Source organism: Dermacentor andersoni, chromosome 1 (assembly GCF_023375885.2).
Source record: "Dermacentor andersoni chromosome 1, qqDerAnde1_hic_scaffold, whole genome shotgun sequence".
Taxonomy (NCBI): Eukaryota; Metazoa; Arthropoda; class Arachnida; order Ixodida; family Ixodidae; genus Dermacentor; species Dermacentor andersoni.
Genome location: NC_092814.1, coordinates 378,948,301 through 378,965,937, shown reverse-complemented (window position 1 = coordinate 378,965,937; position 17,637 = coordinate 378,948,301). Strand labels below are relative to the sequence as shown.

General features: G+C 48.6%; 1 protein-coding gene across 1 annotated transcript; it reads left to right on the top strand.

Annotated features, from left to right (window-relative positions):
- Positions 1-6,291: 6,291 nt before the first annotated feature.
- LOC126518623 (glutathione S-transferase 4-like) lies at positions 6,292-17,261 on the top strand. The gene is made up of 5 exons (XM_050168395.3): positions 6,292-6,505; positions 8,955-9,013; positions 10,031-10,172; positions 16,167-16,337; positions 16,815-17,261. The coding sequence occupies exons 1-5, from the start codon at positions 6,365-6,367 to the stop codon at positions 17,133-17,135; spliced, it is 834 nt and encodes a 277-aa protein (XP_050024352.2). The 5' UTR covers positions 6,292-6,364; the 3' UTR covers positions 17,136-17,261.
- Positions 17,262-17,637: the final 376 nt, after the last annotated feature.

Genomic DNA, 17,637 nt, shown 5'->3' with positions numbered 1-17,637 from the left:
AGGAGACTGGCAGATGAAGAAGCGAGAGGATGCTGCCACGGGATATTGTGGATCTTCGTCGGAACAGATGTGAATGCTCGGCAGCCTAGGATATTGCATCGATCGGATTCATCTGGGCCATTTGGGCAAGGCGGTGTAGGGGGCGGAAAAGCGGCAGGCGGTGACAGCCCTCATGGCTTTGTGATGGAGCGATTTGAGTTTTCGTCGTTGCTTTTGGGTAAGACTGTAGAAGTTATAGCCGTGTACAGCACGTTAATTTTTTTTATTCACATACCCTAAGGGCCCTTTACGGCCATTACGTAGGGTGCTAAAAAAACCCAATAAAGTGATCGTATTGCATAACACAGTGAAAAATCAGAAAAGCACAAACAAACATGCGCTCAGGAAAACAGGGAACATATCTATTAATAGAGCAGTCACGAGGTGACGGCAAGTTCGCTTCTCAATTCCCCCAGTTATTGGACACGATGCGGCGGATTAGGTGGAGTATCTGATGACAGGTCTCAGTGATGTTGCGAAATCATGTTCCTGCCCCACCATCTGCATCGATGTAGATGCCTAGAACTCCAACACTGTCTTGCTGAGATATTTGCTCGCCGTCACAGGTGAACGAAAATTGCGAGGCAGAAAGGGCTGCTTTCGTGCCAAGTACCACGAAGTTAGTTTTGTCAGCAGAAGGCATGAGTCCGACCTCCTTCAAAAATGTGGCAATGGTGTGGAGTCCGGCTTGAATGGCATCGGACTGCTCGCCGTCGGAGCCTCCGCTGGTCCATATTGTGACGTCGTCCACATACACACTAAAGTGAAGTTCAGGTATCTCGGCCAGGCGATAACAAAGTGGTGCCATCACCAAATTGAATAGTAATGGTGAAAGGACTGTGCCTTGCGGCACTCCCACTCGTGATTCCTTCGGTGCGGAGAGTGTCTGCCCTACGCCAGCTTGAAAATCTTGGTCATAGAGAAAGCCGCGTATGTATTGCCAGGGTTTGCTGTGATACCGGCGCCAGCAGCGAAAGCGAAAAAGAAATTAAATTATGGGGTTTTACGTGCCAAAACCACTTTCTGATTATGAGGCACGCCGTAGTGGGGCACTCCGGAAATTTCGACCACCTGGGGTTCTTTAACGTGCACATAAATGTAAGTACAGGGGTATTTTCGCATTTCGCCCCTATCGAAATGCGGCCGCCGTGGCCGGGATTCGATCCCGCGACCTCGCGCTCAGCAGCCTAACACCATAGGAGCGGAAGCGAGGATCGAGGGGTGAGGTACGGAGTCAAACGCCTTGCGTATGTCGACCGTAACCAAAAGCTTCACATCCAAGCAATGGCGAGTGTGTATAAAGTCCTGCGAGAGTAGTGCCAAACTGTCTTGCGTGCTGTGCCGATGGTGGAAGCCAGTTTGGCAGGCATGGAGGATGTTGCAAGTTGCTTTCGACGTGCCAGTCAAGGCGACGCAATGCCATGTTTTCCATAAATTTTCCAGCCTAGGAAGTCAATAATATAGGCCGAAGGTTGCGCAGAACAGAGGGCGATTTTCCCGGCCTGAGAATGGGGATGATTGTTGATAGCTGTCACAAATTGTGCAGCTTCCCACTGTCCCAAACCTGACTGAAAAGATGAAGTTTCTCCAGGGTATTGTCGGGATGGTTGCGGAGCATAGCGCATGTAACGCCGTCCGGGCCTGGGGCGCTGGACGTCTTAGTGGAAAGCAGTGCAGCGCGAAGTTCCGCCTTGGTGTAAGGGGAGTTCATGCCATCATACATCGTAGGTGGGCTTGGGTTTGAAGTAATATTGGAAGGCTCGTAGGAGAATGGGGGTTCACTGGGAAAAAGAAGCAGTTCCGGCGACGTCTCTCACTTCTTGTGCGGTGAGTCGGAGGGAAAGAGCTAAGTCTTCTCCTGCTGTACGCATGGGGGTGCGTTGGGATAGTCCTCTGAAGGTGCGACAAACGCGGTCGGCTCCTGTGTGGCTGTCGAACAATTCGAAATGCTGTTGGCAATTTTCACGAGCCAGTTGGTTGGCGTATTTGGTTGAGTCGGCAGTTGCGCGGTAAAGGCGAATTCTGTCAAGCATGGTTTTTCTGCGGGCTAGATAGATATTTTGGGCTTCGTGTCTGGCCACCCAAAGGTGGAGGGGATGTTGGTCGGGGACTGGCGTGGAGTCGGTGTGTTGCAAAGTACGTGTGGCATTTAGTCTGGCCTATTGCAAGCGGTCAAACAATGCCGTTCTGGGGAGAGATCCCTGATTGCAGCTCTGAATGCGTCCCACTTAATAATGGGAACAGGTGAACAGGCATTTGCGCGGCTCAAAGACGTGAGTTGTATTCGAATAGGGGAATGGTCGCTGGCCCTGGCGTCTGCAAGGAAATTACAGGTACCCTAAAATTTCTGGGAGAGCAACGTAAGTTCCGGTGTGGTAGCTGATTGAGCCGCATGTAGAGGATAACGGGTGGGCCTGTCTGGCAAATTGAGCAATGAATGGTGAACTCGCTTTGCAGCTTGTATAGTCGATGAACCGCGCGCACTATCGTGTCCATAGCTCCACGCGCGATGTGCGGCATTGAAGTCACCTCCAATGACTCAGACATGGGAATGAGGTTTGGAATTTAGGCAAGCCAGGAAACGTCCGCGTCACCGGGAGCAGGTTTCTAGCCCACCGATGACACAGGCAGTGGCTGGGAGCCAAGTTACACAAGCACTGTTGTGATTTCGCGAGTCACTGTGTTTAGGTGCGGCGTTCATACTTGCGTTGCTGGTATCGAGAAATACGTGAGAAATACCGGGAGGAGGCAGAGTTTGTTGGCGAGCATAGCGGGTTGGTATCTCAACCAGGAGCTGTCAACATCTCATCAACAGGAGCTCATCTGTGAACACATCTCAACCAGGAGCTGTCGTCTCCTGGTTGAGATGTGTTAACAATTATTTCATTGTTATTATTTGTGGGTGCTTTGGGAGCAGGGGTGCGAGTGGATGGGGATGTCTGGCGATGCCGAGCGATGTGTGCCTCGTGCTGGGAGCGACGCTGTTTCATGAGCTGTTTATTTAAAGGCCAAGAGTTATCGGCGTGCAATGTGCGCGCCTTGGCAATTTCTGCATATAGGAGGCTCATGGCAACCATCTATCTCAACACGGCGGTATGTCCGAGCAGGTGGCAACGGGTGCAGGCCCTCGTCTTAGGGCGAAAACGGGTAATCTGCTTGTTATGTAGGCGGTAAGTGACGATACGCGGGAGTGTGGGCTTGGCGAATCTGATCAGTACGTTCCGGCCTTGTTTGTCGAGCGGGCATGCGGCAACCAGCTTGTGAGTACAGCAAGCAATTTGTGCGAGGAACGCGGGGCCATCGTCTTTACCGTCAAAACCATGAAATATGCCCCTCGCATGCTTTAGCGGCGTTGCTTCGTACGGATAGAATGCGAAAGTTCGAACTCCGTCTTGAATGGCTGTTAGCCCGAGAAAACGGGGTATGAGGCAAGGGTTCGATGTGTCAATGGCGATAAGAGTTGCCTTGGGCTGAGTACGGAGGCTGTAATCTTGTGTTTGAGTGCCTCCGATGGCCATGCCACGATCTTGCAGCGCTCCACGAGGTACTTCCGACACAGCGAAACGCTCGGCAGGGCGGAGCAGGACCGTTTGGCGTGTGCGAGTCCCAGGTGGCGGAGCAGCATTCAAACTTGGTGCTTGAATTTTGGTGCGTTTTCGCCGATGCTGCCATGGGCGGTTCTCAGTTTCTGCTGCGTGGGAGCTCCACACTGCTTCGAAGTGTGGCGCGATTGTCGGGGCAGAATTGCTGTCGCTAATGTGGTGTTTCTGGGGTTGAGTACATCGAATGGGTTAGGAGAACAAAATCGACTGACCACTGTGCCATGTGTGTCTGTTAATTCAAAGGCAGTTAGTTGCAGCGATCATTGCGTGCTTGTTAGTGGCGAGGCCGCCATGTCCATCATCACCTGTGCCGCCACGAGTTCGGGAGCATTAAATGTGGGCACTGAATGTTCCTTCGTTTGCGTAGTATCCATTCACACTTGGGTTGGCTTGATTGCCTCGTTGGGGGACTGGTCCAGGATGCGCGGAATGGTTGGTTCCATGGCATCGCAGCTGATGTTTCGTTTGAGACAAAATTGCTGCTGGCGGCATGCATTCGGCTCAGCAGGCGGTGGTAGGGCTGAAGAGGATGGCTCGGGAGCAGACGACAGCGAGAAGGGCACCGGAACCGGAAGGCAAGCGGGGCCGGCGGGGCTCTGTTTGCCGTTCATCTCGGCGATCACCGCCACCGTTAGACTTATCGCCGAAACGGCGGCTACGCTTGCCTTTCGGTGCCTGTCATGCCAATCTGGAGGTCAAAAACTGTTGGAAAGTTGTCTACGAATGCTGGAGGCAGGGTGAAGTATACTGGTTGGTCCAAGAGCCGAGTTCCGAAAGCGTTTTCAGGAAATTAGGGAAAATTGACGGAGCGTTACGAACATGCGGCTACTCACTTGCGCGCTCGCAGCGCCCTCGATTCCATTGTGAAACTGGTCCGTAGCCGCTGAAGCGCGTTAGAGGACGCGGCAGGTACGGCGTTCATGAGGCTAACAGTGTGCTGTTTGTCTGTGCAGCACACACACCACACAGGGGTAGGTGGCCGCTTGAGGCGTTGTTGAGCGCCATACTGCCTAACCTCAGACAGGGTTGAGCATATTCATTGCCTAACATGCGAAATCGCATCGTGGCAGAAGCAGTAAACTTTAATTGAATTATGGGACTGTATGTGCAAAAAGCACAATCGGAATATGAGGCACGCCGTAGTCGCAGACTCATAATTAATTTTGACAACGTTTCTTTAACTTGGCCTTAAATCTAAGTGCACGAAAGTTTTTTTTTTTATGTTGCCCTCCTCTAAATCCGGCTGCCACGCTCGGGATCGAACCCGCGAGCTCCAGCAGTGCCACAGCCGCAAAGCTACCGCGGCGGCACACAAGTGTTGATTTGACATATGACCGCTTCGGTAGTGTCGCCGAGACCGTACGATGCGCTTTAATGCGGCTCTGCTTCTGCGCGCCGTGTACAAGTTGACCGCTTGACAAATGTGCATAGTGTTTTTTTTTTTTTAAGAAATAGCCGTAACGTACCGTACCGTGCGTTGGACTTAAATTTATCCCGTTTCCACACAACCACTGTCGTGTATTAGCAGTAGCGTTTCCTTGCCCACTCACGTCCACTTTTCCTTATGAAAAGGTGACGTGAGAAAGGTAGTGGTAAAGAAAGCATTGCTTTAACAATCAGTGCGGCCACAAAGGTGTCTGCATGTGGTTTTCCCGGTCTTGTTGTTTGCCGAGCAATGTACACTTGCCTTAGGACGTTTTGAGGAGTATAAGTGCGCCTGCGAGGACTGGAAATAAAGATGCCGAAAGTTAGCGCTGTGTGTTTGTCTAATTTGCCTTTCCGTGTCCCTCTCATTCTGCATGTGCTACAAGAAAGTAGAGGGCTCAATATACATAAGCCAATGTAGCTAACCCGTAGATTAAACTGTAAAAAAAAAAAAAAAACATTCAGTGAACCTGCGAATGTGTCTTAATCATCTTCATGCTTCTGCCACAACCATTATATCGTGTCATTACCCACGCAAAAGCAGTGGTGATGTTTAGTCGACCGAAAAAGATAGAAACAAGTAAAGAGAAAACAAGTGATAGGAAGTAACTACGCATCGGAATGAGAATATCAATGTAACTTAATGAACGCTTCATGAGCGTGTAGGCTTTCGCCTTCATACTCTTTACCGTTTGCGAAAGTGACTGTCAACTTTTATTTCTGGGGCTTCATTTTATTGAATCGACACTTGTGAGCATGCTTCATGCGTATATTCAAGAGCGATAGCAAACTGATGATGTCACAGCCTCTTTAGAGCAATAATGCAGGGTGAATGAGTCTGCTTTGTTTAAACTGCTGCGCCTCTCAATCTGTCATTATTACAGGCGCGATTACAGCATCTGAGTTGAACGATTAGTCTTTTTTGAAGCGCACTGATGCTGTTTCAAAACAAAAATTTCCCGAATCGCTCGCTAAACCGCTATCACGCCATTCTATTTCAAAAATGCACAATGCATACACACTTTCCCGTGTTTATCACGCCTTATTGCTGCCATCATGTCCACAGCTTGAATGACATATTCCGCACGTCACAGCAAATAGCACAGGATCATCCTCTCACGTAGCTAAGCCAATCATTCGCTGACAAAGGGGGGGGGGGGGGGGCGCACCGCGCGGCTCCGCTGTAAACGCCCCCTCACACGCTCCTTTAAAGAGACGCGCGCGCCCTGTCTTCGCTTCACACTTCGGTTTGTGGACGTGGTGCGCGAAGGTGTGCTGTGCTTTTACGTTCATCCGCAATGTCCGTCAACCTGTACAGCGTTCCCACAAGCCCGTCCTGCGGCTTTGTCCGTTCAGTTGCGAAACATATTAACATCGATCTTTGTGTCAGGAATCTGGATTTCTCTAAAGAAGAACACCTCGACGACGAATACGTGAAGGTTTGTTGCCGCTTTCGCTACTCTTTACCGTTGTACTCTTACATGGCGCGTCTCGTTTGTTTATCTATTTGATTATTTTTTGGCGTACGAGGTGATGACGCGAGCAGTGCTCAGCGATTAAAACGCGGTAATCGGGCCGCACGAAGACTGCCGCTCTTTGCGCCACATTGAGCTCTTGGTGGTCGCTGGGGGATCACCTACAGTTACAATGCATCGTAAAGGTTCACGCTTTCATTGCATGCCAAATGCATCAAGTGAACGTCTTTTGCTTAGCGGTTCGGTTAGGGACGTCAGAGTCCCTGCCAGCACTATGCGTGGTCCTGATCGCAGAATTGTATTGGAAATGGTTTTAGGCGCAAAAATAAAACGGACAACAGAATGGAAGAGAAAGACAGGCGTCTCTTTTTTTTCCGCCTCAGACCATTTCTGAAAACTATGTACCACCTAGTCCGACAGCAAACGTTACCATTCACAGAAATTTGCAGAACAGAGTACATTCATGAAAAAGGTGTCATCTGTAATGCACTTCACATTGTTCTATCGTGTCTCTCTGCATTTACGTCTGCCATGCAATTTATTCGCACGCGTGTTGTAATAACGAATTCATGTGGACGATGGGGCCTCGCGGAAAACGCAAGGCGGGTGCATTTCTGAAAGGACAAGCGTAGCAGGCTGCGTTTGCATTCCTATGCTTTGCGCGCTTGCGCGTACTGTAGCCAAACTCGCCTGGACTCGACAAACATGCCACAGGATCGACGTTTGCACTATATGGAAAACTCGGGTAGTCGTACGTACAGCTTCAATGTGCTGCGCGATTACGTTACAGTTCAAGCACTTCAGTCTAAAACTTCATCCCAGCGAATAATAGCCGTTTGCTTGTGTCGTACATCTCTTATCACTTATATGCGTCTAGCATTCCGTTTGTCTTCAGTACCAATGTTCATGACTGTTTTCTGCTGTAAAAGCTACCTGGCTGACTACTATGCGTCTGGATCTAACCTTGCCTTTCACGAATGTGCTGTTAATACGAATAGATCGAGGTCCCCGAAAGTCTAGCGTGCAAGTTTTTCCTTTGTTCTGGAACTAAACCGGGCAGCGTGATTACATGGGCTGTTTTCAATTACCAAATGTATTTCATTGCTAAACACTAATTCTTCTCTTGCGTGGCGTTACGAGAAAGATGTGATGTTCTGCGTTATCAAGGTAGAACTGAATATCGCGAAAGCTTTCATTTTGCAATTTCATCGCGAGTATGTTTCATTTTTTGCAGGCAAATTAAAGCTGCCTCGATATTTTGTGCTCCATAGAAAATCACTGATAGAAGCGCTTAAAACCATTCTATGCGTTTCACGAAGCGCACAACGAGCGTGCGTTAACTACAAGCTTTTGACGATTGTGTTACTTTAATATCGCGCAAGTCGGTATCGTTTTTCCTATGCGATTTCTCCTTCACTCTGCACGATTTTTTTTTGTTAACGTTTGTGGAGGGGCTGTTGCGTGATCACACTGCCGAACATTACGCCTTCCGTCATGCCTTCGGATGCAGTAGTGCTTCGCTGGCTCACTGCCCCTGTGTGCTCGCACCACTTTTAAAGCGGACCTTCATTTGCGCCTTGTTTGCGAGGGTTGCCTGCTATCTTTCACGATGCACCGCTCTCTGTGACAGTAGAAACTGAGGAAGTGGCCAACATTTTTTTTTCCGCGCGCACAAAGGCATATGTACAGCACATTTTATTCGAATGAAACAATCTAACACCAACCAGAGAATGGCAATTCTCTTACAAGCAAGAATGGGAGGATGTGGTGTCCGGCTCCGACCCAGCGGTTCAACTGCAGGCTTTGTAAGTCGCCGACAGACAGGGCCTCACGGCCATAGCAGGTGGCCCTGGAAGAACTCATCGGTCGGCCACCTCACGCACACCGGAAGCCCACTTAAGCCAACAAACTCCTTTCTGTAGACGAAATAAAGTTCTTAGCACCACCTTCCGTGTGCGTAGAAGGCAAAGGCTATGAAGAATCCTCGAGCAGAGTGGGAACGGCGTCAATACGCCGCGAAGCGCAGTTTAGAACGCGAGCACATGCTGACCGTAAACACAGCGTCAGCCCTGAGTGGCGCTCATGGGCGCAGTGAGCACTGTGAACATTTCGCCCAGCAGCTGCTTAGCACGTGAGTACGCAATTTCTCGTAAAAGCGAATACAGGTGGCGCTGATATGCAGTGGCGACTCGGCAGTAAAACCACGTCAAGTAGTTTTTGGATGCACACAAGTACTTTCAAAGCACGTTGTTTACACTTCTCGGTATGCGGCATGTGCCAGTGACGGCTTTCTGTCAAATGTGTTGAATCGGCACAAGTTCACGTTAAGCGAGGTGCTTCCGAGTGCTCTTTACAATATATTTGCTTACTTCCCATTCTATGGCGATCGCATTGACTTTTTTTTTTCTTGCAGCTTAATCCCTTCCTCAAGGTGCCCACTCTGGAGGATGGTGGGTTCGTCGTTCACGAGAGGTATGACACTTGGGCTAGTTTCGATATAGGTCGACTGGACCATCTCGTATGCTTTGCCAACACCTAAATTTTTCCACATTTTCCCGATAGTTGCAGCACGGAAGGGACGGCCACATCGCGACCAAGTCCTGTCGGCATGCCATTAGAATAACAAAAAAAAAACATCGCCCACGAGGATTTCTTTCATTTATGTAGCAATCGCAATCTCTCTTATGAGATTCATATTCAGGCACTCTTTCGCGTGGTTATCCAATTTGGTACCCTACAGGGTGACTATTATAAAATGTATTTTCAAGCCTTGCTTTACTGTAAACTGGCTGCAATGTTGCAGAGTTGGTGCGAATTTCCGATTCAAATTGGCAGATGGAAATAAGATTCCAAAAACAGCCCACAGGATGCGCCCGGTGTTTTGTTCTTCCTGTATTCACCATATTCACTCTCATTAGTGGCTTTCTCAGCGTTTGAAAATGTACACAAATAACACGGACGAGGGTGAGACAACATGCAACTCTGTGTGCTTTCACTTGATTAGATCTTTTCCTGCCCAATAAATGTTCTTTCCACACCTGGCTATGAAAGCCAAGCATTCTTTTAATTACTAATATGAATTGTACGCGTCTGCTGGTGCGACATTAAAACTTCTTTCTGGGCGAGTTGGTGCATACTTGACATGAAAACTGTTTACAGCGCAAACACATGCAACCACAAAGTATAAGGGACAGGACACAAGCGCTGTTCTGGGCAAGTTGTTGTATACTTGACATGAAAACTGTTTACAGCGCAAACACATGCAACCACAAAGTATAAGGGACAGGACACAAGCGCTGGATACAATCGGGGAAAATGACTTGTTCAGCGCTTGTGTCCTGTCCCTTATACTTTGTGGTTGCATGTGTTTGCGCTGTAAACAGTTTTCATGTCAAACTGCTGGTGCGAGTTGTTCGGCATTTGGTACTCACTCATGCACGCTTTCTGTCTGGCGGATACCTCTACCTCATGTCAACACTTCTTCCACAGCACTGCTATCGCCTACTACCTGCTCAGCAAGTATTCTCCTCAGTCCCAGTTGTACCCACTGAGCCCGAGACTGCGCGCCCGTATCGACCAGGTCCTCGCCACCATCGCCAGCTCTATCCGGCCTCATTTCGTGGAATTTTTCGTAAGCACTCCAAATATTCTCGTACACCCTTCTCCGTTAACTACCCGACAAAATTTGACACCCCAGTTATTACCGAAATGTACGCTTTCGTTCATTCGTACGTCTCGCACGTTAGCCTTACCCCCGTGACCCACTCGTTGTCAAGACTCTTACGTGCATGCAACATTACGTTTCTACGTCGCCTGGGATTGGAATGTTTTCCTTAATTTTCCCACTGTTTGCGATGGCACTGTCCCTCTCTTCTAAGTTGAAAGGCCCATCGCACAAGATGTCGGCGGTTGCTTCTTGAATTGCCGCCATGAGCACGAGTTACTCGAGAATGCGCGTTGGCTTCCTAGTTCGGCAGTCTTATTCGACTATGTTAACATCTGTCTTGGAGTTTAGCAAATTCTGCGTTTTCAGGGCGCCACTGGCAGATCTGCACTGACGTCATCCAGATCGCCAGATTGTAATACGGCTATCGCGGTGAAAAGCTAGGCGTTACTTAAATCCTCTTATCTTTAGCAGCATAGGCATAATACGTGGATAGGACTACGAAATGGCGTTCGCGTCATGTGAATACTCCCACTAGTTCTCCCCCCCCCCCCCTTTTTTTTTTACATCGTACTCTGTCGGTTAAACCGCGGAAAGAAACCTCCCTTCCAACGCTGCCGGTGCCCTTCAGGTATTTCGGCCGAAAGTCCTCTTTTTGGCACGGTCCTCTTTTGTACCTGACCTTTCGTACACTGTACACATTCGCAAAATTTTCGAAACCGCTCGCTCACCTATAACTATGTTGTTTTGTCTTTACATCAGGCTCTAACACTCGGAATATGCCAGCAAATTCTGAAATAGTCAGCAGGTAGCCTCCTGACTAACAAGTCCAATGAAAGCATCGAAGCTGCAAGCATGAGTGACGTCGTAGAGACCCCCCCCCCCCCCCTAAAAAAAAAAAAAAGCCGCATACATTTCCCAATTTGCGTGAAGCGAAGCATTCGTGAAGCACTTAAATTAGTGCAAATGCGATGCACATCCGTATTTCCGTCGTAAATCTTATCAGACGTGTTAGTTCGCCCAGTGTTTGTTCTGCACTTGACCATTCACAAGCTACGCGGATACAGCTGCTCCCTGAGAGATGTCAATTCTATGATGACGCGACGGCGATCTTTGACTCTTGTCGAGGGTAGCCCTATTGCGAAACCCAGTGCCGCGCCGTATTATTGGGCCCAACGTCGTGCGCTGGAGTACTGGGAGGCGCTGGGTACTGGTGCGGAAAACAGCTCTAGCGCGTTAAATACCCGGTGCCTGGCTACCGTATTTAATTTTTGCATACAGACAGCAGCAGCGTTTTAGTGCAATAAAAAAACGACAAAAAGTCAATAGAAATTGCTGTATCAGGTATTCGATCGTCGGACCTACAGATCCAAGCCGGTACTTTCCCACTACGCCACAGCAGCTTTTATTATTCTTTATTGCATGGAAATAAAACTAGTCTCAAGCCAGCTGCATTACATTTCCACATACATGACAAACAAATGCACGCATGGCATGCACGCCAATGAGTTCCTCCTCCTGGCAAACACATGCGCCCAGACGCGAAATTCATTCAGGTACGGGATCAAAGGTAGCAACCAAACTACGCACTTGAGAAGTCTCTTCTCGGAAGATAGACCTTGTAGAGCCAGGTGGCTAGGCGTGTCTGGCGATCATTCGACTTCTCCATAATTCCTCATTTCATGCACAAATCGTACGTTTTACTGGGTGTATTTTTGAAGGAACGAACGCCAACATATGGGCATAAATGGATAACTTGCCATGTCACGATCGAGAAAAGACACGTCCACGCTAGCGGCGAACAAGCCGTAACGGCGCACCAGTCTCCGGTGCCGTAGAACGTCTGCTGTGCGAGAGGTGTCCACAGTAGACGCAAGTTCGGCCGGTGCGCGCTTCCGCGCACCGGCCGAAGGTGCGCTCCTCCGCCATTGGCGTCTCAAACATATTTTGCTTCTGCTACAAGCACAATAATCTCCGCCAGATAAAGCGATTCGCAAATAGTACATCTTATGAAACACGATATCCACTGTCAAACGTTAAACCCGAACGAGAGCTCGGGTACTTGTCGAGCTCGGCTGCAGTGCGCGGCTACCGACGGCATGCAGACGACCGGCTCGGTTGTGCTCGCATCGCAGCCGGCGACGGTGCCGCTAATATTGGCGCAGTTTCTTCTTTATGTATTATTATTGCGAAGAGCGACAACGTCGGTAAGACAATATTGCGCCTTGTGAGCGTCGGCGCTTCATTCCGAAGCGCCATCAGCTTTAGCTTTGAAGTGAAGACAAGGCCTAGCGACGATATCGGCGCGGCCGAGTGATCAGCCGCGGTGAGGCTGCCGCCGGTGCCAGAGTCGGTCGCCGGTTAGCCACTTTGCTGTACGGCTGCCGCACAAATAGGTCCCGACCCATCCTCTCTACGGCAAAGAAATCTTGCCGTTCGCTAGCAAAACCACCGTCGTACGGCGGCCCGCGAAGCGAAACGGCGAGTTGCCGTGCCGGTAACGTGGACGGGCCTAAACGGTTTTACTATCAGATACGTCTCGCACAGAGATGGTAGATGCACTATCACCCAGCAACCAAAACTCAAGCCTGTACCAAAAAGAACTTGCTGTCTGTATTCAGTAGTGTGCTTGGAAGTGCCACAACATTGATTTTACACTTACGATTCGTATTTTAACTTCAAAAAAGTCCTAAATTAGCCGCCCATCCGGGACGCTGTATGGGCTGTTACTGCCGATTTCGATAGCCGATTCTTGCTCTTTACGAAGGAATGCGCAACGTTTTCTTAGTTCAGTGATGCGTTTCAATCGACACGTGTCTAGTCATTTCTCCGTCAGAGAAGCGCAGGCTACTGCTGGCAGCCTTCGGCGACAGAACATATGACGCGTCACATCGGCGCTCATCGCTTCTTGTACTGGCACTATAGACGGGCAAAAATGGTTTCTTTAGGACCACCGAAGCGAAAGCTGAAATAGTGATTTATCCGTGTTAAGTATAAACCCCCATGCAAGCGATCTTGCGCGCGACAAGCGACGCGATGGAGGTGGCTGTCGCGTTCGCTCGTCGCCTAACAGTCGTACCCCATGCGAGCGATGACTTCGAGCGACGTCTCCCCCAGTGTTGCCAGTATGAGGGCAGCAATATAGGCGCCGAAACTAATGTGACGCGTACTTTATTAACTTAATTTGATGTATTTTACTGTAAAAAGCAGCATAAAATATTTCTGGAAGTCTTGCAGTAGGGTCTCCTTGCAGGTATAAAAATTCAATCGTTTGCTCGTTCCGTGCGACAATCGGAGGTACTTGAGTTATGTATATCCAGTTCCGGCTTCGCGCTATTGGCTAATCGCTCATAGCACTTCCGGGCGACGAATTCTACGTTTGCAGAACCGAGCGATCGCGCGACAAGACCGAGCGATCTGTTAACGCGACGGCCCGCTCCGTCGCGCGTCGCTGTCGCGCACAAGATCGCGCTCATGGGGTTTAGCCATTAGACTCGTTGATTCCTGAGCCCAGACGCACAGATAGCCTGCCGACGGACTCGGCGGATACGCTAGGCCTAAGCTTCAGTGGGGACCGATCTAGTATAAACCCCATGCAAGCGATTTCTTGCGCGACAGCGACAAGTGACGCGATGGAGCTGGCTGTCGCATTCGCTCGTCGCCCACAAGTCAAACTCAAAGCGACAGACCGCTTCGCGCGACACTTCTCCAGTGTTGCGGGGATTAGGGGATCAAGTTACCGCCAAACCTGGCGTGGCACTTGCCATAATTATTTGAGTTGATTTGTTTGGCTGTAGAAAGCAACAAAGTATTTCTGAAGGTCGTGCAATAGGTTTATTTCGTTTACATATCAAAATTTGGTATCGTTCCGTTTGTATGCTCAAGCGTGCACGTGCGCAAACCGGTAGTACGTCACTAATGTACATCTCGTTCCGGCTGCTTACTATTGCGTAGTCGTTCATAGCACTTCCGGGCGACGAATTCTAGATCTGCAGAACCGAGCGATTGCGCGACAAGACCGAGCGATTTGTTCACACGACGGCCCGATCCGTCGCTCGAAGCCATCGCTGTCGCGCACAAAATCGCGCTCATGGGGTTTCGCCTTAAATCTCGGCGCGGGCAGCTTGCGAAAGCTAAAATGTGTATTTGAGCCTCAGAACCTTCGTTAGTGCAATAGGGAAAGTGGTAGCGCAAGAATCGCCTGAGCTTTATCGGAGCGATAATATCCATCAGCGGTACCCTTCGAACTCGGGGTCCGTTCGAGCGCATGTGAACGACTTCTGGATTTCATGACCACTGCGACAACGGCAACATGCAGTGATCGGTTACGTCCAAACTACTAAAAAGCGAGGCATCCTCTGCGCTTGCGTGGTTTTGTTCAAGAATTTAGCTATCCGCCCAGTCAAAAGGGAAAATGCAAAAAGCGAAAGTGATCTTCAATGTCAAATGTGCATGCATAAACAGGGCAGCTCACGCACCTTTATTCCAATCTGTGCCATCTAGAGCTTGCGCATGGTTTTGTTGCTTTTTCTTTTCCCTTGTGTGTAATCTTGAAGCGAGTGCTTGACAGTTTTCTGTTCTTCATTGCCCTTAGTGCGTTGTTTTTCCTCGACACAGCCAGCATGTTGGCGACACCAAATTGTGTGCCCGACCTGTCTTCCTACTTTGCGCAATTTTTTAAAGCAATGCGAATTCGTCACTTTTGTCAGAGCTTCAGCGCCCACAATCGGCACAGTGTGTAAATATTCTGAAGGAAAGCTTCGAGGTTAAAGGTGATCCATTGGTATGCTTCCATTGCAAAAGCAATCCTTCGATGCGTTGAGAGTTGCTTCAAGAGGTTCTAACGTTAGTCTAAGTTATTCTAGTTAGTATGCTCCTCTGCTGGAACACGCAATCTACGGATTTTTCCAACAGAAGTTTCAGAGCACCCTCGCCGATTTACTTTGACTGTTGGTTGCTCACGAGCCTTATAGGTGAAAGCATTCGTTTTATTACATTTTCAAAGAGCTTACAGTTAGAACCACCGGAACCCGTCAAGAACTAAAACTCTCTGCCGTTTCTTTTAATTGGTTCCGCATCATGGCTTCAACGAATAAGGACGGATACTTCAATTTTATGAGTCGTCACTCGTGTACGAATAATTGGGACTACTCACAGAAAATGCATTCGTCCATTTTTCTTCATGTCGTAACACATTCAAGCATTCTCGGAAGCGTCAAATACCATGCCAATGATTCAGTGAGCGTCGGAACGGTCGATACGTTCGTACCACGTTTAGAACCCTATTCTCAGTTGTTGGAGTAATTCCTGTGATGACGAGCGTTTCGTGCACGAGCGTTTCGTACACCAACCATTCATTGTTACGCGTGCTCATTTTTGTCTACTCCAGATGAAGAAGTGACGTTGCTGTAATGTAACAATACCTATGGTCACATTTGTTTCCTGAGTTGCATCACTGCTCCTCCAACCTACTTTGAAGTTTCCTTTTCAGTCTTCTGTACTGTGCTTCAATATGTTCAAGTTGATATACCATTGATTGCATGTGATTGTTAGTCATTGTCTGATAATCTACGTTTTCTGTTCTCTTTTTGATGACTAGTCGTTTAGTTGAACATTACCTTCTGATGTATGTATCCTTATGTACCCTGTCCTGTATAGGCCTGGTGGGGCCTACAGCATTGCCAAATAAAACCACTGTGCTTGTCGACACCATGAAGTAGCTGAAGCAGTGTGCACTGTGCGATATTTTCCTTGTAGAATAACGAAACTTGGGCAGGTAATGTTACTGATCTGCAAGTCTGGACTCGCTCCTTAATATGGCCCGAATCGATATGCTTGAAGTTCCAACATCTTCGGGTACGCTGATGGCGATGATCGTTGCACGTTCCGTGTGCTCTCAAGTACCAGTAACCTTTACGTAATCTGTTTAGTTCATTCGTGGTATTTCATGTTTTTCTGCAGCGCCGGTTCTTCTGCGACAACAGCGCGCCCACCACAATGGAAATAGCCGCCTTCGAGGATACCGTCGTTAAAGGGTTAGAGCATCTCATCGGCGATGGCCCGTTCGCAGCTGGTGACGAGCTTACGCTCGCCGATCTGTGCATCATCGCCAACCTCGCTGTGGCTTTCACAGTAAGTACAACTTGCCTATTCGCCCTGTGTTGTCATTCACACGGATGAGGGTGCAGCATTGTTTCTTGCCTACGGCACATTCGGCTTAACGGTGCTTTTTCGATCTATGCGCCTTCACATGACGCTCTTCCATGCAGAAACTTCCAAAGCCGGTTCCAATGCGCATTTTCCCAGCTTTCCTTCATACGATTCCTACCTTCCGTTCCCACGCCTAGAATACTTCCTTGCGTTCGCTAGTCACTTCACGTATGCAACTATAACTCATCCAGACGGTCCTTACACTTCGCTCCATCGTTTACTATCGTTTAGAGGTGTAGATTATTTTTAAGGGGGCAAACGTCCGCGCAACGAAGCCATGTTCCCGCCGGGGAATGTTTGTTATAGAAAATGCGATTCCACGCGCGATGAACTACTTCGCTGCTATAAGGGGCAGTACGAACGACGTTGTTCTCTTACAATTTTTTTACTCTTTTCCAGAACGGCTTCATCGACCTAGCCAAGTTCCCCGCCTTGTTAGATTACTATGGTCGGGTCTCGGAGGCGCTTCCCTACTTCTCTGAAGTCTTCGCAGACGCCGTCGAAATCGTTCACCGGCGCTGGAAGCAGCTCATTCAATCTCCTTCAATCTCTGAAGAATCGAACGGTGAAGAGCCAATGGCAACAGAAGAACAAATGACGTCGGAAGACCAGGAAGAAGAAATGGCACAGGACGAATCAATTAAATCGGAAGACAAGGACGAATCAATTAAATCAGGAGACAAGGACGAATCAATTAAATCGGGAGACAAGGAAGAATGAATTAAATCGGGAGACGTGGAAGAATCAGTTAAATCGGATGACACGGCAGAGAAAATGAATGGTGCAGGTAGTGTGTGAATGTCGTGTAATCTACAATCCAGCTAATAAAACAAGCCCGCAATCTCAGTCCTTTATGCTTTTATTTTCACGGATCAGTAGGCATCACATATGCATTTATTACCATTTTTGTCTCCCCAGTTGTCTGCATAAGCAAGCCTCAGTATGCAACTCTACAATCCTTGCTACCAACTAATTCATCACTTCTCCAACTACTAATAAGCCTCTTTATGGAAAATTTTATCTTCGTGCCCCTGTAATTCTGCCAAAATTAACTCATTCAAATATACGACGTGTTCCTTTTTTTTTCTTGGTGAGTACCAAGTAAAGTTGGCCAAGCTGCAAAAATAAAATATAGAATATACGAGGATACAACCAAGGATATTGGGTCGCCAGGAGGATTTCCAATTCAATTATCGATAACTATACATCAGCATAATTAACG